This window comes from Uloborus diversus, chromosome 4 (assembly GCF_026930045.1).
Source record: "Uloborus diversus isolate 005 chromosome 4, Udiv.v.3.1, whole genome shotgun sequence".
NCBI lineage: Eukaryota > Metazoa > Arthropoda > Arachnida > Araneae > Uloboridae > Uloborus > Uloborus diversus.
The window spans coordinates 78,897,988-78,920,450 of NC_072734.1; the positions used below are offsets into that span (position 1 = coordinate 78,897,988).

A 22,463-nucleotide genomic window follows, 5' to 3' on the forward strand; every position below is an offset into this window, starting at 1 on the left:
TGTAAGTATATGCCCCTTTATATTTATTGTATTTGAAAAATCTTTTCAAAAAGTATTATTTTCGAAAACTGTGTCTGTAACTGTTACTACGTGATTTGTTGTTGAAATTGCAATCCAACGTGTTGAAAAATGTATTTGTGCTTGTAATTTTCAAAAAATTTATGTGATGCTTTGAATTTTTACAACAAAGTTACAAGTAAATTTTGTTTTCAATTTTTACTTCAATGTTTGTTCTATATTGAATTCAAAATAGCATGTAGACTCATGAAACTGATGTAATAGAATTATCGCTTAAAATACGTTCACTCTATAACAATTCTTTTTCAGATACATTTAACCATGGAAAATCTTAGCGACACGGCTTTCAGCTCGCTTGCTGATAAAGTGTCTGAAAATACTTTAAAAGCAATCACTGACATGGGATTCGAAAAGATGACAGAAATTCAAGCAAGGACCATACCTAGTTTGCTAGAGGGCAGGTAAGAAATAGTTGTTTGTTTAGGGGCGTGAAAATAAAATTTAATCTCACAGTTAAATTTTGCAGGTCTGATTTCTAAGTTAATTTTATCTTGCCTTCAGTGTGAAATAATAGCAAGTCATAAAAAATACTGTTGATAAAAAAAAAGAGTGGGACAAAAAGCTTAGAACTGCGATCCTTATGTTGATAAACATGAGAACAAGCCTAAGTAGGTGAAGCATTTCTCATATATACTACTTTGTCCCGTCACTTCTGAAATAAATCTTCATATCTTTTACTTACATATTTAGTTTTACAGAACTTGTTCTTGTTAACAAAGGATTCAAAATAAGTATTAAAAAATTAAAACTGCTGTTATGTGTTCTAAGTTTAAATTTATTGTCGATTAGAAATGAGTAAGTTTGGGTTGTGAACAAACTGCTGGATCTACAATTCTTCCTACTGGGAGCAAAAATTTGAAGCTGCCACCCTTACAAATCATCATTCACATTTTTAGATCTATAGTTTCCACAGAGAAAAAAAAGGTGAGTAGCCGCCCCTCAAACGTTGCCGCTCGGTAAAGGTCATGACTAAGAAATGTTTTAAGTGGCAGTGACAACCAGACCCAAAAAACTTGCTGGTCATCACGGAAAGAAATTTCCCCTCTGAGATACAGTACACACAAAAAAAATAATAAAGAAATGCTCCAAACTGCAATAAGACTACAAAGATGTCGCTTTAGGGTTACCAAATCCAGGTCTTTATTTCCAGGGTTGCTTAAAAAATTGCTTAAAAAATTATTGTATATGCAATAAAATACATTCAGTTCTGAGATTTTGCAAGTGAGGTTCATGCAGGGAACAATGTTCAGTTTGAACATTACAGTAAAATCACAATTATCTGCAGCTTTTTACACTTCTTGTTTTTAACACAAACAAGAAGAAAAATTCAGCGATGATTAACTGAATGTCGATAATTGCACACAGTTTAACTTAGTGTGTGCAAAATTTATGATTAGAGATTCTTATTGCTTTTTTCCACTTCCCTCCCAGGTCAATGAAACCTGATTAGCTGAAACCTGATTCTTAAATTTACACTACTCTTTACTGCTTTACATTTTACTACATACTGATTTTTATACCTACCCTTCTCATTGATTTTTAGATCCACATTACTTACTTGCGTAAAAGAGTGGCTGGTCAAGTCTTGAAAAAAATCCTCTCCCCTTCCCTTAGCATGTTCATAGCTGTCAACTTGTACAATTTAGCCGTACATCGTAAGATTTTTGGAAGTTTTGTACGGTCTTATGGCAGATTTGTACGATTTTTAGGTTTTTGGTTTCAATTTTACTACATATTGCAAATGGTTGAAGTTTTCTTTTACTTCCAGCACTTTTGAAAGCAGAGAAATAAAATTTTATTTATTTACTTATGTTTAAATTTTTTTTTTTTTTTTTTTTTTTTTTTTTTTTTTTTTTTTTTTTTGCTTATAAAAGCACAGATCAACAGTGAAACCTGTGTAAGTTGACCACTTGCAATGTGCCTGAAAATAGTAGTCAACTTAGACAGGTGGTTAACTTATAAGGGTGGTCAGTTTTACAGGTTTTACTGTACTTTAAATTTTAATACTTTGTTTTATGATGGTCAAAAAAGGGTAGAAATATAGCCGCCTCGCACATTGTAAGATTTTTTAAGCTAGCATGTTGGCAGCTATGCAGATTGATCTGTTGCAATAAATCTGTTTGCAGGATTTGTTCGCGTATATGTGTAATCCATTTGCAATAATGAGCTGTTCTTTTCTAACTTTTTACATGCAGTTATTGTTTTGGATATAGTTTAAGTGTATGCAAGTGCTATTGATCTTTTTAAGCACTCTTTGTATACACTAGCAGCTTTTATATACCTAATTTGCGAGCTATCTGCAAATTAGCTTATTGGCGGTTATCGTGCCATCCTATTTCGCGTATAATCGTAAGTTGGCAGGTTACAGATTGATAGAAAACAATGTTTAATGTATTATGATGAGAATTTCTTTCATTATCAAAGAAATTTGAAACATAGTTGTAATTTTAAAAATGACAACTAATAAAACAATCTACCGGTCACTGGGTACTAACCAAAAATCTTAGTTTTCATCTATATTTTGCACTATAGCATGTCAAGTACCTTTTATAGGCTGGAAGAACTAGTATATTGTTTTACTGTGGTACTCAAAACTCGATTCTGTGTAACTGGTACAAAAGGTATTGAAAACAAGCAAAAATATTGATTGGTTGGAATTTTATCTCAAAGTTTTTAAAAGAATATTCTGGGGAACTTTCGTTAAATTTAGCTTGTGCTTGCTGATCAGTTAATGTTCGCAAATTTTGTTGAAAAATAAATCAAAAGTTTATTGCTTCCCTATCAGAGGGGGGGGGGGGGGGAGGAATCCTCTAAATAAAATTAACTAAGGAGTCTATAATCACTCTTCATTCTTTTTCAGTGATGCAGTGGTATCTGCCAAGACAGGTAGTGGAAAAACATTGGCCTTCTTGATTCCAGCCATAGAGCTCATGTATAAACTAAAGTTTTCTCAGAGGAATGGAACTGGAGTGCTGGTTATCTCACCAACTCGTGAGCTGTCAATGCAGACATTTGGTGTTGTGAAAGAACTCTTAAAGTACCACTCTCATACGCATGGCTTGATCATGGGAGGTGCTAGCCGGCAGGCAGAAGCACAGAAACTTGCAACAGGTGTGAACATACTGATTGCTACTCCTGGAAGACTTCTGGACCATTTACAGGTAATGTTTTAAAAGTACAAATAAGTTTATGTAAACAAATGCTCAATTTTGTCATCTCTACATAGTATAAAATGAAGTTTCCAAAAAGCTTCTGTGTGTTTGGATGCGCAAAACTCGAGACCTACCCAGCTGATTTTGCTGAAATTTTCAATTTGTGTCTTTAAACTCGAAAAAGGTTTGCAGACAGGTTTAAAAAATTTCGAATGGTAGTTTTTTTTTTAATTCTAATTTAATGCCGAATTTTTGCATAAATTCTCGAATATAGGGGTGAAAAATTACCTGCACATATAGATATTATATATCATGGGAAAAGTCAGGTTTTTCTGCATTCTATGCAATTTGTTCCAGTTCTCTGACTTCATTACGGCCGGAGTTATCTTGTTTTTACTTCAAAGTTTCCGAGACTTCTCTGAATTTCAGGACTACTTTCTTCATTATAACCACAGTCAACAAATTGTCCCACAGCTTTCGTTTTGACTCCATTTGAGCGAATTTTTTTTTTTTTTTTTTTTTCGCACCAGATCTAACGACCTGTGTTAGAAGATCCAGGCTTCTATCTCAATTAGAAAAAAAGTTATGAGGATGTTAACCTGGATTTAGAAAGTCTCTTCTCCATTCAAGTTATTAACGTTTTTTTTTTTTTTTTTTGTAATCGTTATGTCTTATAGCTTCTTGGTTTGTTTCTTCTTTCTCAGTTTAAACCCTTAAAGTATTTTATTTTATGGTGGTCCATAGCCTGATGTGGTGGGAAAAAGATGCCTGTCAATTCAGGGCAATTCTTTGAGTAACGGAATGACATTCTTAAAAGGAAAAAAAACAAAAGTTAAAGTGATTAGAGTAAAATGCTTGGAGCTTAGGTAAAGTTATGTGTGCATATTTTAGTTAGTGAAACAGAATCTTTCAATTTTTATAGCACGAACAGAGCCATGCAGATAAAGCTAAGTTATATTATAGACAGTTCAATGCTGACTTTATTTGATGGATTATTTTACTCTTTGATGGAGCTTCTAATGTTTTCTAAGTTAACAAGTTTTGTTTGTGGGACTTATAGTGATATTTTATATCTTGGCAGTTTGTTTTTTATTTTTTTTTAAATTATTATTTGGTGTACAATTTTATTTTCTAAGTTTATTTTAATTAATTGTTGCATTACTTTTCATTTTAGTGCAAATGTTAGTCTTGATTTCAGGTTTGTTTTGATCCCAGTGGCAGAAACACCACGATGCAGACAGTTCTGTCTGAGCTAAAAAAATAAAGGTTTTCTGCAAAAAAAAAAAAAAAAAAATTGTCTGCAAAGAAAAAAAGAAAATAAAGAAAAAAGCTGTCTGCAACTGTTGGTCATTTATTTGCATGAACTGCTGATGCAGAGAGAGAATGATGGCACTTGTGTCTGAGATCTGATCGATCATTTGTTCGCCCGCCTGTGGTGGCAAGTATAAACCAAAACCAGGGAGATTAAAGGGAAGGAGATAAATCTTTACTATGCAGAAGTGGCAACGTTTGTTCACTTTTTCCAGAGGGCGCTGTATGTGCACCGCTCCCGAAAATCGCAGCAGATCAATGTAAATGATGCTAAGTTTCTCATTTTTTTAGAGGCAGCTATTAAAGCAAAAAAAAAGAAAAAAACTACTGGAAATTGGTTGTAATAAGGGGCCAATATAGTGACCATGTACGGCTTTCGTCCACAGGAAGTTAGCGCAGTATTTTGATGGAAAAATTTATTTTATTTTTCATCACCGACTTGCCGAATTCGTCTGCGATTAATATTGCGCTGTGCGATGTTTTATTTTTTACAAGTTGGAATGTTTCTATTCCTGAAAATAATTGACGAAATGAGAATGTAGTAGAATTAATTACGTAAATATTTTTTTTAATTAGTTGTAAATTTCGTGACATGCTTCGAGAACTAATTAAAGCAAAACAATTTTTTGCTTTCACGATCTTTAACAGATAAAAATAAATGTTAATGTTCTATTCACTTAACTTCAAGCTAATATTGATTGTAATAATTTTATTCACGTGTTTACTCACTGCTTAAACTGAATTGTTATCATTATTTTTTTATTATTATTGCATTTTTTTCTACAACCAAATCGGAAAAAAATCGGGAAACCTTTTTCATTTAAAAAATACACATGATTAATTTCAACAGAAAACCCCACAAACTATCTCAAAAAAGCGTTCCAAGGTATAGCTTTTTGAATGAATAAGATTTCTCGATTTTTTTTTCCATTTTGTTGTCGAAAAAATGCAATAATAAAAAAATAATGATAACAATTCTGTTTCAGCAGTGAGTAAACACGTGAATAAAATTATTATAATCAATATCTGCTTGAAGTTAAGTGAATAGAACATTAACATTTATTTTTATCTGTTAAAGGTCGTGAAAGCAAAAAATTATTTCGCTTTAATTAGTTCTCGAAACATGTCACGAAATTTACAACTAATTAAAAAAAGGATTTACATAATTAATTCTACTACATTCTCATTTCGTCAATTATTTACAGGAATAGAAACATTCCAACTCGTAAAAAATAAAACATCGCACAGCGCAATATTAATAGCAGACGAATTCCGCAAAGTGGTGATGAAAAATAAAATAAAATTTTCCATCAAAATACTGCGCTAACTTCCTGTGGGCGAAAGCCGTACATCGTCCACTATATTGGCCCCTTGTTACAACCAATTTCCAGTAGTTTTTTTCTTTTTTTGCTTTAATAGCTGCCTCTAAAAAAATGAGAAACTTAGCATCATTTACATTAATCTGCTACGATTGTCGGGAGCGGTGCACATACAGCGCCCTCTGGAAATAGTGAACAAACGTTGCCACTTTTACACTAGCAATCCCGTAGGACATTTCTCTCCTTCTTCCTACTCCGTGACCAAAACAAAACGATCTTTTTCAAATTGATTACTGGAAAAGCAAATCTGAAATCAAAATAACACATATTTCTCTGTACAAAAGAAAAAAAAAACATTTGTCAGCGAATTGAAATGTGATCGCTTCAAATAGGGTTACCAGCTTTAAAATTATCGTTCTGAAATTATTTTACTTTAATACACTTTTTGTTTACCGTTTTTACACTTTTAATGTTTTCATTTTGAAAAATGCAATCTGATTGCATCTGATATGAGAATCACATTTTTACTCTTTTTTTTTCAAGCTAACTTTGCTTTATATGGAGGCAAATAAATGAAAAGTCTATTAAAACCATCATTTCAAGATTTTAAAACAAAATTCAGTTTTTGTTTATGAGTCAAAAATTTAAATGATGATTAAATGGTATAATATTAGTTTTGCTGCAACTGTGTCGATAGATATTAATAATATGTTTATCATAGGCTTCTAAAATGCAATTCTAAAATAATTTTTAAATTCTTTTATGAGCCGTTTTTATACTTTTGGAGCCTTCTCTTTGAGAATTGTTATCTCTTGGCATCCACTTTGAGCATCGGATTTTTTGAACTTTTGATGTTTAGTTCACTTTGTTAAGAGACGAACAAATAAATCCTCCTTTTATTTTTATCAAAGTCATGAAATCTAGGTGTTTTTAACAAAATTCTAAGATTTTTAAGAGTTTCAAAGAGTTAAATGCTCATCACTGGTTGATTTTTTTTTTCTTTTTCATCAATTATTTAAAGGAAACTAATATTATAAATGGAAAAAAGAAAAAATTTCACAAAAACACCCATTTTGAAATTTCACTCTCCCCCCTCCCCCACGCAAAATTATTTGCTTTTTCACAAAATGAATTGATTTTTCACAGAAAAAAAGGACCCTGTAAAAAATCCTGGACAGACCCCGTTCAATAGCCAACACATGTTTGCAATGTCAGGTGTCCACCAAGGACAGGGGGGCGGAGGTCATCAGATTGAACTGTTGAAACTTTTAGGGGTAGGTAATTTGAGAAAGATTTTGGACTCAGTCGAGGGGGGGGGGGGAGAGTCTCACTCTTGAGAGGAAAGTGCTTCATAGAACTAAAGGAGGTGCGCCACCGTCTTGGGGGGCGGGGGGGGGGGCACCTCCTGCCTTTTTCAAATATTATTTTAAAAAAGACTCATTTATTTATATTTTTTTTAACCACACTCGAAATTTTGCAGACAGATTATGAAGTTCTAAAAGCTTTTCGCAGACAGCTACGAAACTTTTTGCCACTGGGGTTTTGATGAAAAGTCCTAAATCCATAAAAACAAAACAAACGTATGATATCACCAAACAAGTACTAGTTTGTATGTAACTTTAACCAAACATGACAGCAATTGATGAAAGGAAAAATAATTGCCAAGATATAAAATGTGCCAAGGGACGTACTTATAATAAAAACGTGCTGTTTTTCTTAAAACGCCCTGGTAAAATTCTCATAAATATTAACTTTTTTTTAATAATTAACCTATTATTTCTATATCTTCCGTTATAAAGAAAATATATCATGCCTGCAAAATTTTATGTATTTTAGCTGTTGTTTAAGCCCATATCCTAATTTTTTATGCATTTCAAAATATGATAGCATTTGCTTTCTCTTAAAATACCACCCATTTCAATCTATTATGTAATTCTACTGTTTGTACATCAATAGGTTTTTTTTTTCATTACAGCAACCCCTTATTATATAGCTCATTCGTATACATTGCACTTTTCCTTTGTCTCCTGAAAAATTATTAAAAGAAACAAGTTACTTAACATTTGACAGAGCAGAAAATCAAATATAATTTTTCATATACAAAGTATATTATTTACTTTTGCAAATAAATGAACAAAACTAGTATGTTTTCCATGCATCAAATTCGTTGTAAATCAAGCTGAAACTTTCAATTTGTATCCCATCATAAAACATCAGAAATATTGTAATTTTTTTAATTATTTTTTAAATTTTAAAACAACAATTGGTAAAATAATTTTCTTTTGTATCCATTTTGAAAATCCACTTAATATGTCGATAAAATAATCTTTTTGTATGTGCAAATGTCATCAACTTGTACGGTAGTAATTGTTACTTTTCATAACTTCGGCTATATCGCATTTTCATATGTTGCGCTTTTGTGTTGTCTCTTGAAAAGCACAGTATAAGGAAGGGTTACTTCAACTGTGTTCAGATTTTAGCTTCTGTACAGAGGACTTGCCTTGTGTGTACCTTAATGTAATGTCCATCTGAAAATTTTGATCTAATCGCATCCAAGTTCAATCAAGCCAACAGTACTTGAAAATTAGTATTAGTTTTGGTCAAACTTAGTTTATAACAATTTTGGGAAATTTATCAAAAAAGTTGTATGACGAAAGAATTAGTGATGAAAGTATGAATCTGGATCACTTTTTTTTAACATCAATTTAGTGAACATTGGCAGGTATAGACTGAAGCTCAGTTTATTTGAAAATTGAGTTGAAATTGGGATTCAAGTTTGTACGAAACAAGTTAAGGTATTTTGGCATTATTTGTATCCAGAGCAATTGTTGCTGAAGATGACTGATTAATAGCCAGTATAAAATGACTAATCACGCAGTAAAACAAGTGTTAACAAATAAAACCATTTTTCTGGTGTGTGAAAAAAGTGTTAACAAGCAAAATTGTTTTTCTGGTTTATGAAAAAAGTGTTGCCAAACAAAATCATTTTTCTGTTATAAGATCTGTTAAAACTTTTGTAGTGCCTTATAACCACTGAATCAAATTACATTTTACTTGATTTAAAAATCGTCTTTCATTTGTACATGTTTTGTAGTTCATTTTGTGAAATGATCAATAATTCTTCTTTCAGAATACAAATCAATTTCTATATAAGAATTTACAGTGCTTGATTATTGATGAAGCTGATAGAATATTAGATATAGGTTTTGAAGAAGAAATGAAGAATATCATCCGTATATTGCCTAGTAAGTTGACTCATGTTTTTTTTTTTTGTGAAAATATATTTATCCAAATCAGGAAAATTAACTTTTGCTTTTTTTGACATAATTTAGTAACAATTTTTTTATGCACATTTAGTTACATTTTCAAGTTTTTCCCCTGAAATTCTTTGTGTACTATTGCTGAGTTTAATGTTACAAACTCTTATGATTTTTAAAGCAGCTGTTAAATTTCATAATATGTTTTTAAAGAGGAAAAAAACTTAGCTGTTCACCTTTCCGAACATAACTATGTCATATGACTTAAATCGATACAAGAAACAACTTATACTATTTAATACAACAAATTCACTGAACTGAAAAGCTGTTTTAATTACTGCAATATACTTTTTTCTACAATGTATCAGAACTACCAACTGTTCTGATAGTTGGAGAGATGTTATGATAGTATGAAGCAAATATTAAATTAATAAATCATTGCTCCTTTCAGAAACTAGGCAGACATTATTATTCAGTGCAACTTTAACCAAAAAAACGGAAGATTTAGTTCGTGTTGCTCTACGAAAGCAACCACTGTATATTGGAGTTGAAGATAATGAGGAAAGGGCTACAGTTGATGGTTTAAAACAAGTAAGTAAAATTAAGATAACAAGTAAGTTAGCAAGTGTGTTTACATGTTACTGATGTATTTTTTTTCCTTAGGGTTATGTTGTTTGCCCTTCAGATAAAAGGTTTCTGCTGCTGTTTACATTTTTGAAGAAAAACCGCAAGAAGAAAGTGATGGTTTTCTTCAGTTCATGTATGTCTGTGAAATATCATAATGAGCTCTTGAACTACATAGACCTTCCTGTTAGCTGTATTCATGTATGTATCACAGAAATGTTTTTGATTAATAGTTTTGTACAATTTCAAAGTTAAATAATTCTTTGTTTCAAAAACTGTTTGAAATGTATTCAAGTAGTTCTTTAGACATTCCAAAACAACCTATCAAACTACATTTTAATAATACAAATGACTATTGAAGATTTGCAGCCCCCCCCCCCTTCCCGGTGTCCGTTTACCTTGTCGTGATGGGGGGCTTGCGGTGTGGTGAATTCGGGGCGAGCTCTTGGACGGAGTGGTGAACCCCCCAGTTGATCAAATAGAATATCAGCGAGAAGGAAATTTTATTCCCTTCCTTCCCTCATCACACTTGCCAAATTCAGAGAAAAAAACCCTAAACCAGAGTTTCTACCGTGCCGATGACTTCGTGGTACCGGGGGTAGCCGGTGCTTCAAACGGTTGACGTCAGGGATAGCAGGCAAACCCTGGTGTATAAGCCTTACCCCTGTGCAGGAGCTAGACCCCATTTCCCCCCCCCTCAGTTCTCTGGTCCAAGCTTGAATTAAATCAATTAAAAGACCTTTCTCCCTCACGTGGGGAGCATCAGAATGAATCCCTTATATCCGCTAAATGTTTTATCATCAAAAGAAACGAAAATCTTACATTTACTGCTGTTTCCCCATTTCTAACAAACAAAACTTCGGTAAATCTTATCGGTGAGTTTCAATCTGCAAAAAAAAAAAAAAAAAAAACACTTATTGGCGAATCATTAGTAGAAATAAACCACCCAAAACAAGTTCAACTTATTTTAGCTATGAAACAATTAAGTTTGTATCTTTATACTGTCTCAGCACACTCAACATTAACCTTTTTTCGGGGAATCATTTCAGAGCCAGGTATTCTATTTACACCAGAGAAGGAAATTCTAGAAGAAATGAAGGACCAACACATTAAGTGGAGTGAAGAGGATCGTTATCAAACGCAACGGCGAAATGCAGAATACAAAACATGTCATTCTGACCTTAAGAACGCTCTCCTCCCTTCACGTGTCAAAGCTGGTTCTCTCTCATGACCATATATTCCAAACCCGCTACAGTGCTTTAAGTGCCAGCGCGTCGGGCATTCCAAACTGTCATACTGTGGTACAGAAACTTGTGCCAGATGTGCTGAGCCCAGCCACAGTAGCAATGAGAGCAAAAAAGGAATTCAAATGTGTCAACTGCTAAGGAGACCATCCCTCTTACTCTAGAAAATGCCCAAAATGGCTCTCCGAAAAAGAAATATAGGTAGTCAAAACCACTCAGAATATATCATACCCAGACGCAAGAAAAATATACAGTCCAGTCTCATATGCCTTCAGTCGGACTTTCATATGCTGCAGCAGTAAGAAAAGTATTCAATTCCACCAGCACACAAACAGGTCCTCAAATTAACACAATAACCAGTACTAAATCAAATAACTTGCCTGAAACAACAAATAAACAGCTCAATACTCCTAAACCACCACAAAAAAATTGTAATGAAATTAAAATACAAACTGCACAAAACCCCAGCACAAGTTACTCAGCTGCATTGATTTCGAACAAAGATGAAAAAGCAAAAGAAAACAGTTGAAAAAAAGAAAATTATCCAAAAGCGCTCAAAAATTGGAGTAGCTTCTAAACAGAGGCCCCCAAAATTTCATAAATTTAAAAAAGAGGACTTTTTACTTTCAAGTAAGAAAGTAAAATTGACTAAATCAAAACAACTTCCTCCCAAAGAGGAGGATCAGGATGTTGAATTTGAAAATCTTCCGCCATCCGACGTTGAAGGGTGGACGGACTATCCTCCTTCATGAGCTGCTCTCTCTTCTTCCGGCCATTTTTCTTTCCTTTTCTCTCCATGGCCCTTAGCATTCTTTCTTGGAATTGTCGGAGTTACTCACGTAATGCCACGGACGTCAAAAATCTTGTCTAATATCACCAACCGGCCATATTCTGTCTTCAGAAAACTTTCCTATCTCCCGTTGATAAACCGAGGTTGAAAGGTTTTGACATATACTGCAAGGACTGCTTGTCAGGTGACCGTTGTTGTGGAGGAGTGGCATTGCTAATCTCTAATGATTATGCATTTAGACAGCTCATTATCAACACATCCCTGCAAGCAGTAACTGTGAGCATTCACCTTCACTCCCTGTTTACAATCTGTTCTGTGTGTATACCACCTTCTTATGACTTGAGAAGCGTGGAATTGCAAACACTTGTAGATCAACTTCCTCCCTCATATGCCATCTTGGGGAATTTCAATGGTCATCACCCTTTCTGGGGGAGTCCAGACTTCAACAGTAGAGGTTTAATAATAGAAAAATTTATTCAAGCTGATTGGGCAGCATTTACCCAGTTGGCAGAAATAACATCGGAAGACGTGATTGATATTGATGTAGCGGTAAAGCAAGTAACCGACTTTATCTTACACACAGCGAGCGCTGGTATACCAAGAACCACTATAAGCAGGATCAAATTTCTTAAACCTTGGTGGAACTTTGGTTGTCAGGAGGCTCATAAGAAACAAAAAAAGGCATGGAACACATTTCATCATTATCCAACCACACAAAATCTGGTGGCACTTAAACGAGCTCATGCTGAAGCTTGAAGGATTCGATGGAAGATTTAGCGGGACTCATGGCAGGCCTATGTCAGCACAATTACGACGTCCACCCTATCCAAGACTATGGGGTAAAATAAAAAAATCTCTGGAAACTACAATTCATCTTGTGCACCCATTCTGGAGATAAATGGTCGTATTTTATCTGATCACAATGAGGTGACTAACTGCATGGGGACTCATTTGGCAGAAGTCTCCAGTGCAAATAACTATTGCTCAAAATTTTTAACTATCAAATCACGTAAGGAACAAAGAGTTCTAGATTTTCATTCAAACATTTTTAATCAATACAACACAAAATTAACCTTTCAAAAACTAAATATTGCTTTACAAAAATCAAAAAGCGCATCACCTGGCACTGAGGGCATACACAATAGCATTTTAAAAAATCTAAGCAGGTCTTCAGTAGAAAATATTCTGAGATGTTTTAATAGAATTTATTCTGAACACAGATTCTCCAAATCCTGGACCCAAGAAATAGTAATTCCTGTTCTTAAACCAAACAAACAATCTGATAAACCCAAGAGTTAAAGACCTATAGCTCTCACAAGCTGCCCATGTAAAGTAATGGAGCGGATGATCAACACCAGACTCGTGTATATTTTGGAGTCGCACCATCTGCTATTTTCATATCAAAGTGGATTCAGGCATGGCAGATGCACCATAGACAACCTACTGCTTCTTGAAACATCAATAAGAGAAGCATTTTTCAAACGAAAACATCTTGTTAGCGTATTTTTTGACATTGAAAAAGCATATAACCATACCTAGAGGTATGGATCCTCAAAACCCTGCACGAGTATGGAATGCGAGGTAACCTGCCCATCTTTCTCACTAAGTTTCTAAAAGAACGAACTTTTCAAATATGTGTCAAGTCTGTTCTGTCAGATATCTTCATGCAAGAAGGAGTTCCCCAGGGAAGTGTATTAAGCGTAACTCTTTTCATAACAGCAATCAATAGCTTAATCGAACAACTGCCTCACGCTGTCAAGGGCACCATGTTTTCGTTGATGACTTTCAAATTTCGTTCTCTTCATTGAACATGAGTATCATTGAAAGACAACAAATAGCTAGCAATAAAATTTCACAATGGGCAGAGGAAAATAATGTCACTTTTTCTGTTCAAAAAACCTTCTGCATTCATTTGTAATGTAAAAGAGGCCTTCATCCTGATCCAAATCCTCTCCTCAATAATCAACCAATAACTGTAAAGGATCAAGGGAAATTCCTTGGCCTCACACTTAATAAAAAAACTTAATTTCGTACCACACATACAAGAGCTGAGGAAAAAATGTTTATTGAAATTAAATATCCTTAAAGTCTTAGCAAACACTTCCTGGGGTGCTGATAGAGTCTCTTTTAAGAATCTAGGTCTTAAATGCTCAAAACTTGATTATGGAGCCAAATTTATGGCTCGGCAACGAAAAGCTATGTAAAAGCTCTAGATCCAATACACAGGGATGTGCCAGCTGCACCAAACTACGCCAATCGCCGATCCTGTGCCAAACTGCTCCAAAAGACCACCAAATGGCTTTTCTGCACCAAACTCAGACAAACTTGGGCCAAAACCCAATTTTGCATTTAATGTTGCAGTTCCTTTAGCATATTTGGCAGTTTTGGCAGAATATCATCAAGTTTAAGCATTTGGAGCTTGTTTTACATTTTTTTTTTGGCTTAGTCCCGATTTTTTGCGCATTTCAAAATTCGATTGCATTCACTTTTAAAAAACTCGATCATTTTAATTTTTCATGTGATTCTGTTCCTTTGACTAGAAAAAATTTGCACTGATCATAATTTTCAATCTTTGTTATCTTTTGTTTTCAGTATATGAGGATTTGTAAATTCGTCTTCTTGCCGTGCCCACTCGAAAAAGTCAATCCAGGTGCATCCAAATTGATTTAAGCGAATGTCATCTGTAAAAATTAATATCGTTCACCAGTGTTTAATCTTGGGTTTCCTAAGATTTTAGGACAAAAAATTGATCTCTAGTTTTGGTTGGAGACACTACTTTGGTTGGATAGTAAAAATCTGGGAATTCTAATGCTCTGGTAATGAATATGCAAACATTTTAAGTTTCTCAGATTCAGGCATTTTTTTCCATATTCTTAGTCTGTCTTAAAATTTTTACTTATTTATTTTTTTATTTTTTCACATTTTTCTTATTTTTAGGTGTGTTTAAAAATTCCTCTTCTGTAATATCATTTCCCGAAATCAATTTTTTTTTCTCATTGTAATTTCATTATTTTGTTATTATCAAACAATTAAAAATAAAAGGTTTTGATGATGTTTTTTTTTTTTTTTAATCAAACAGATGTACTAACATTTCACTTTCAGTTATGCAGTAATTAAAAGTTCTAAAAAGTGAAGTCATCATTAAATCATTATTAAAATATTTTACTCTTTGTATCCACAAAACTTAAGAGATTTTTTTTTAAATAAAATTAGTTTAATTTTCTTAATTTAGTATTATTATGATATTTTATTGCCCTAATAAATGCCCTGCTTAATTTTCATCATATTAAAACATTATGTATTGTAAAATTATTTCTTAAATATAATTATACTACTACCAATTAAATAACATGTTTTGTAACATTTTGATATTTCATGATTATATGTTAAAGTTTTCTTTTTTTGTATAGGGAAAACAAAAGCAAAACAAGAGAACGGTTACATTCTTCCAGTTTTGCAAAGCAAAATCTGGCATTTTGCTTTGTACAGATGTTGCAGCTAGAGGTTTAGATATTCCTCAAGTTGATTGGATTGTACAGTATGACCCTCCTGATGATCCTAAGGTATGTTTTTTCCCCCATTTGAGTTTAAAACAATAAGTACTTTATAGCTTCTTAATAGCATGTTATCCTTGTCTTTTTATGACGTGTTTGTAATTTGTAGAAGTTTTATCAGATAGGTTTTGGTAACGACTGTTAAGAAAAATAGTTTGCAAAAAAAATAGGCTTTTCTTTTGACTTGTATTTTTTGCTTTCTTTGAATGATACTTTTCCATTATAAATTTTGTTATCTTGACAAAGATTTTTTAGATTACTTATTGTCCCTATGTCTGGTCAAAGTTACAAAGGAACAATTCAATTAGTGAGCAACATATTTTGTCTTTTTTAATGGGCTCTTTAACAAAAGAAGCCATTAAACGTGACTAAATCCCATTAAGGCAAAAAATAAAAATTAAGCTATTAAAACTAATATAATTGGCCTAATAAAAAAACAAAGTATTAAATAACATAAAAAATACCATCAAAGTAATTTACCAAATAAGTCAAACTCTTTTAAATGCTCCATTTAAATGCTTAAAATCAGTCAGATGAATATATCCAATAATTAATAAATTTTACAAGAGTGCCATCAAAATGTAAAAAAATAAAATAAAATTCTCAGTCATGTGAGCTTTATTCAGAGTTTCTGCTACAGGAAAATGCGACAACACTATCTCAATTGCAAATAAATTAATTTTTAAAAAAGAAACTTCGATCTGAGAGAAGAAGCAAGCATGACGATAGTCAACTCAATCTTTTTAAAATCTTAGCTAAGCTTTTTAAATTACTATTAAGTTCAACAATACTTAGTCTTATCCAGCATTACGTTTTTCCAATAGCTGCATTATCAGGAAAAAGGGACTGCAACGTTCTAAAAGCCAGACATGTGTTTTCTTAATGCTAAGCAAGCCAGAATCTGCGTACCCACAGACCCAGCGATGCAGGGGGCCCACGACCTTAAGGGGCCCAACGGTCTAAGAAATTGAAAAAAAAAAACCCCTAGTATTATGACTTAATAGGTTGCAGATATCCACTGCTGGCATCTTGAGAGGGGCCCTACGAATTTTGTTGCAGGGGGGCCCAAAATTTATAGATCCTTGCCTGATAGTAAGCATAATCCAAGATTTTTTAATTTTACGTTAAAAAAAAGTTACTGTAATTATTTCTTTAAAGATGTCATAAAAGAATTCAATTTTACTTTCAACTGGAAGCGAAACACACTGAGGAATTTAAAAAGATATGAGAATGTATAACATTTTAGCATTTTGCTAGAACTTTTTAACCCAGCTCAAACCCTGGCTTTATTTTTATATTTTCGCCAAAGTAGAATGTAAACAAGTTCAATAAACTTATAACGGAAAAGTGCCCCTTGAAATCGCTTGAAAGAAAAACATATTGGAGAAAATTACGTAGGAAAACAAAATCACTTTATTTCCTTTTGTCCAAAATAGTGATCCATTATCAATTGCAATGGTCTCTATTGCTTTCATTAAAAAGTAAACAAATTTATGACTTAGTGTTGCAGGTATGCTGGTTGTTAAATTTAAACTTATTTTTTTACTAATATACTCCTGCCTTTAGTTCTGCTATAAAAAAAAAATTCTATTGGACCTTAAAAAAGACTTGAGAAAAGCAGTTTTGAAAATAAGAGGACCAGTGTTTAAGCCGAGTTTAAAAAGTCTTTAGCAAAATGCAAAAATTCAGACTTGACATCTTTGAAAAAATAAATGCACAATAGGTAATATATTTTAAAAATTTGAAATGAACAGAATTGTTCTTGGTATTGAGGGAGCAAACTTTTTTTTTTTTTTTTGAAGAACCCCAATAATGCATTTATTGGGGGGATAAAATGCCCATTAAGACGAAATATTGTTCAACTTAATAACAGTTTATACATGTTAGATATGATTTATAAATACGATTAAGTTCAATATCGCTCCCTCTCTCTGATTGTACACCTTTTTTCTTGTTATATTGGAGCAAAAAAGCAAAAACTCTTTGTTCCATTTTCACAATTTGGACAGTATTTTCGCATTTTGCGAGAAATGCGACCGTAGCAGAAACCCTGAAGAGGACCTATAGTTGGGAGAAACCTAACCTGGCAGTGTTGTAATTCTGCGAGAAGGATCTGTGTAGCCTTCACAATGCTGCCCTGTTTAGGTTTGCCCCAACTGCAGTTAGTGATGAAATAATATTTCCATAGCAGTTTTAGTTTTCTTCATAAGTTTGTTGTAATAAATGAATTTTTCTCTGAAATTTACAATTGAAATATTTTTTATCCAAATAGGAATACATACATCGTGTTGGCAGAACTGCTCGTGGTGAAAATAGAAATGGGCATGCCTTGCTTATATTGAGACCAGAAGAGTTGGGCTTCCTGAGGTATCTTAAACATGCCAAAGTTCCCCTGCAAGAGTATGATTTTTCATGGAACAAAGTTGCAAATGTCCAGAATCAGGTATGCTTTTTAAAATTCATATGAAAGTTGCATTACTGTACCAAATAATCAATTTTTTCCCACATAAAGAAAAATATCCTATGTGCTAAGTCAGGGGTGCCCAACCAGGGGGGGGGGGGGTGCATGGTGCAGACTGTGCCAATAAAATTATGGGGGTTAGATGTATTTTTCATTTTGGGAGGGGGAGGGGCTCTTGCTTTTGGGGGGAGGGGGCACCCCCTGTTAATCTGAAGCTTTTTTAACAAAATTTGAAATACAGTGCAAAATATTTAGTGAGAAACTGAGGGAACCAAAGTATTTTTTCATGTTAAAAAGAACTTTTGTTAAACATTTGTATTAAATTGCACAGTATACTGTCTTGGCTGCAATAACATTTGTATTGACCACAACAAATGTAAATTATTGCTTAAGGTTTGAATGTTCACACAAAGCTCATTTAATCTGGAATCTATTATTTCTGGATCAATGTTGAACTTATCTTCAGATTCCATAATTATCAGTGATGATTCAGCAAAATGTGATATAAAATAGATCTTTGAAGGAACCTAATTTGACTTATTCACGTAAGTTTAATTTTTTTACTGCATTCTGCTTAAGAATTTAGTAGGGAAGTTATACAAAAGTCAACCAATGCATGAGTATGTACAGTAATATGCTTATGTTAGTACAAAATTTCAAGAAGAGATTTCAGTTTAGACCTACTACAAAGTTTGTCTCTAGATGTATTTCTGCTTCATTAAAAATAGTTTCTTATTCCTGCATTTTTAATTCCAAGGTGAACTACATAATTTGAGTAATGGTTGTAAATAGGAGTAGTGAATTACAACATCTGTACCAGGCAAAGTCTCAGTGAGAAGTATGCTGTGAGTGTTTAGCATCATGGTATTAAGAAATACTTAGCAGCGAATGAGAAGTGTCAAGTCTTTTTGCTGAAGTCTTACCATAGTATAGATTGGGGCTGATGCCAAATTTGGCATCCCCAATAAAGTATGAATGATATTTTCAAAGAATATTTTAAAGCAATGAAAGTATTACTGATGTTTGTGGGTTGCCATAGTATCACCAACATTTACAGAGCTCTTCTCTGTTTTTTGTTTTTTTTTTTTTTTTTTTGAGCAATCACGATTGCTTATTGCTTTCATTTGACTGTTTTTGAGGTCTTTTGATTTTTCCCACCACCACCCTCTGCACCATCACCGTGGACAGGCGGGCTCCTCACGCTGCTGCTCCTATAGCGAAAGCCATCTCCAGGTTTCATCCATGTCCTGCATACACGCGCATACATACACACACACACAAACACACATACATACAGACACTTACACATATACACACACAAAAACCTAAACACACACACACAAAACTACCCACACTTTCATGCCTGCACACAGACACAAACACACATACCCCATACATACAAACACACATATCCCCCCCCCCCACACACACTCGTGATTGCGAAAAACATAATTTGAATTCAAGATATCAAAATTCAAATTATTTTTTTTTTGTGTTGATTCCCTTTTCAGAAAAAAATAAATGGTTCACAAGTTGCAAATTTCAAAAAAAAAAAAAAATTGCAGACAGATGTTTGAATAAACTGCAAGACTATTATTTTTCTTTACATTTACATTTAATTTTCCTAACATGAAGTTTTTTCTTTTTTTCCCTTTTCAGTTAGAGAAATTGGTCACAAAGAATTACTTCTTGCAAGTTTCAGCAAGGGAAGCTTTTAAAGCATATGTTCGAGCATATAAGTCTCACCATATGAAAAAAGTTTATGACATCAACACTTTAGACCTTGCAGCAGTTGCAAAATCATTTGGTTTCCCTGTACCACCATTTGTCAGTTTATAAAAATATATATAGTTTTTGAAAATGTGTAATATTTCTGAACATTTTTGTACACATATCATGATTTTGAAGTTTATATTAATCTAATTTCATTGTAAATATATTTGAAAAGTAATAATAGTGTAAGTTTTATGTATTTAAAAAAGTTGTAAATTGCCTCCAGTTTATTAGGGCAAAGTAACTTCAGTTTCAAAACATACAAGAACTAATGAACTGATCTTGTATTATGCAGTTTTTCTTTATTTATTTTTTAAAATAATGGTGCATTATGTTAGGTATCTGAATTTATTGATGTTTATTGCATTTGTTACTTCAAAAAAAAAAAGAAAGAAAAATAATTAACGTACTTCCATCTGTAATTGCCAAAAGTTCAAGAATTTCTAATGTTAAAAATGGTTTTAAATTCTGTAAATATATAGCAGTCGCTGAACCCTCTCAAATGAGACTGTTTGTTATTAGTTTTAAACCACAACTAAAACTCAATACATCTGCTAAGATAAGTGATTAAAAGTAAATCATTTTCATGGAAAACAATTTTAATTTGGTAAACATTTACTGTATGTGTAATTATTGTCACATCTGTGAATTTCCCTTCATGTATTGTGAAGTGATTTAAATAAATGTTGTACATTATTTACGCTTGATAAATAGTGTATAATATGCATCCATCATTTTATTGTAGAATATGTTTAGCTTATTGCTAAACATATTCTACTTAAGAGTTTAATAAGTCATAAGTAAGGTTACAAGTTTGTCACGGGAAAAAAAGACCAAAATTTATGGGAAATTTTATGAAACCTTAATAGGATCACAATTGCAATATAATGATTTCTATACTAATAATATAAAGCAGTAGAGCTTGTTTGTTTGTATGCGCTAATCTCGGGAACTACTGGTTCAAATTAAAAAATTCTTTTTTTTGTTGAATAGTCCATTCATTGAGGAAGGCTATAGGCTGTATAACATCACGCTATGACCCAGTAAGCAAAATATCTTGCCTCAGCATTGCATAAAGGTTGACATGCAAGAAAAATCATCTTGCATTAATGCTGCCACAATATTGTTATGTTACTCCATTTATGCTGTCAGCAGGCTGCCACAATATTGACTGACAAGGTGTATGCAGCATAATGTCAGGAAAATATCAAGGTAGGCTGCTTTTGTAATCTTGCATACATATTGATATGACAGGATAATATCAAAATGTTGTCATGACAGCATGAAATCAAGGTCTAGGCAAGATGATCTTGCTTTTGTAATATTGCATACGTATTGATATCACAGGATAATATCAAGATGTTGTCATGACAGCTTGAAATCAAGGTCTAGGCTAGATGATCTTGCTTTTGTAATATTGCATAGGTATTGATATGACAGGAAAATGTCAGGATGCATTGACATGACAGTATGAAATCAGCACGTTTGCAAGGTGGTTTATCCATTTATTTATTTGTAATTATTTTCACTTTAAACTCGAGAATTAAATTTCATTCTTTAATTATTTCTGTTATTCTTCAAGATAGTTTTCTAGCCTAAGAATATTTTCTTGTAGCTGACATCTGATCAGAAATTCATATAAAGGTTTTAATAGTACTCGCAATTTAATTTAAAAAATGAAAGTTTCTTCGTTTTGCGTAATACTTGACTCTTTTTTTAAATTCATACTTCTAATTGTATTATAAAGACATAAATGCCTAGTTAAGAATAATTGCGGAAGTTTTTATAACACATTTAAGAGTAAAGATAGCAAAATAATAAATAAATAAATAAATACTATAAAGTACATTTTCAAATGGATGTCAGCATTGAAAATATCCTATGACAAAACATATGAATTTATCTTAAAGAATAACATAAATAACCATTGAATAAAATTAATCTTACTCGTGAGATTGAAGTGATAATAAGAAATTCTGGGCTTCATGTCCTTTGTTTCAAAGTCTAAGGACGAAAAAAGTTATTTTCGGCCATTTCTAACATTGATCGCACATCGTCTGCGATATGACTTGTTTAGTACTATATTAACAAACAAATACAGTTATCAGTCATTCATAAGTTATTCCTAAAACAATACTATTCCACACAAATAACTAAGCAACCAACTTAATGAAGCCTAAAGAATGCAAGGCCACGTGCAGCTTCTCTGAACCGACTGAATCAAAGGTCGAAGCAGGAAGATGTGCCAGCAATGCGAGGGATGATGGGTAGAAAGAACTGTGCGCATGCTCAAGTATCAACCAAGGTCCACCTGTTCTATTGTGTACTAATTACCTTGACAGCAACAGCATGAAATCAATATCATCTTGACGGCGTCAACATGTATGCAATGTTGTTATTGTAAGGTAATATCAATATTGATATTTTAAGATGAATGCAATGTTGCATAGGTGTTGTTATTGTAATATTGCTTTTTAATCTTTTTGCAAGCTTTATGCAGTATGAAACACGTCAATACTGATGCCGTCAGTAAAATATCAAGATCTGTCAAGGTTGATGCAAGAAAATTTGCTAGTAGGGGACTAATAGGAGTGGAGCAGCAATAAAAAATGTTATGAAAATGGGAAAGTTTATATTATAATATAAAATGCTTGGAACGCAGCATATGCGTAGCCACGGTAGCTCGACCTAAAAATGCAGGCCTCAAGAGCCAGTGGATGTAGGTTCGATTCAGCTATGAGGCAAATCTCATGGGTACTATTCAAAAAAAATCCTAAATGATGCTAAAAATGATTTGTAAAATATATATATATACATATCATTGTTTTATTTTTCTTGTTAATTAACTAATAATATAAAAACTGAAGAGTTTTTGTTTGAACGTGCTAATCTCAGGAACT

The 22,463-nt window shown here is 32.9% G+C and overlaps 1 protein-coding gene across 1 annotated transcript; it reads left to right on the forward strand.

Annotated features, from left to right (window-relative positions):
- The first annotated feature begins 92 nt into the window (after positions 1–92).
- LOC129220031 (ATP-dependent RNA helicase DDX18-like) lies at positions 93–20,307 on the forward strand. Its single transcript, XM_054854363.1, has 9 exons — positions 93–196; positions 328–479; positions 2,939–3,239; positions 8,991–9,105; positions 9,569–9,708; positions 9,781–9,942; positions 15,186–15,338; positions 17,602–17,772; positions 19,450–20,307. The coding sequence occupies exons 2-9, from the start codon at positions 340–342 to the stop codon at positions 19,627–19,629; spliced, it is 1,362 nt and encodes a 453-aa protein (XP_054710338.1). The 5' UTR covers positions 93–196; positions 328–339; the 3' UTR covers positions 19,630–20,307.
- Positions 20,308–22,463: the final 2,156 nt, after the last annotated feature.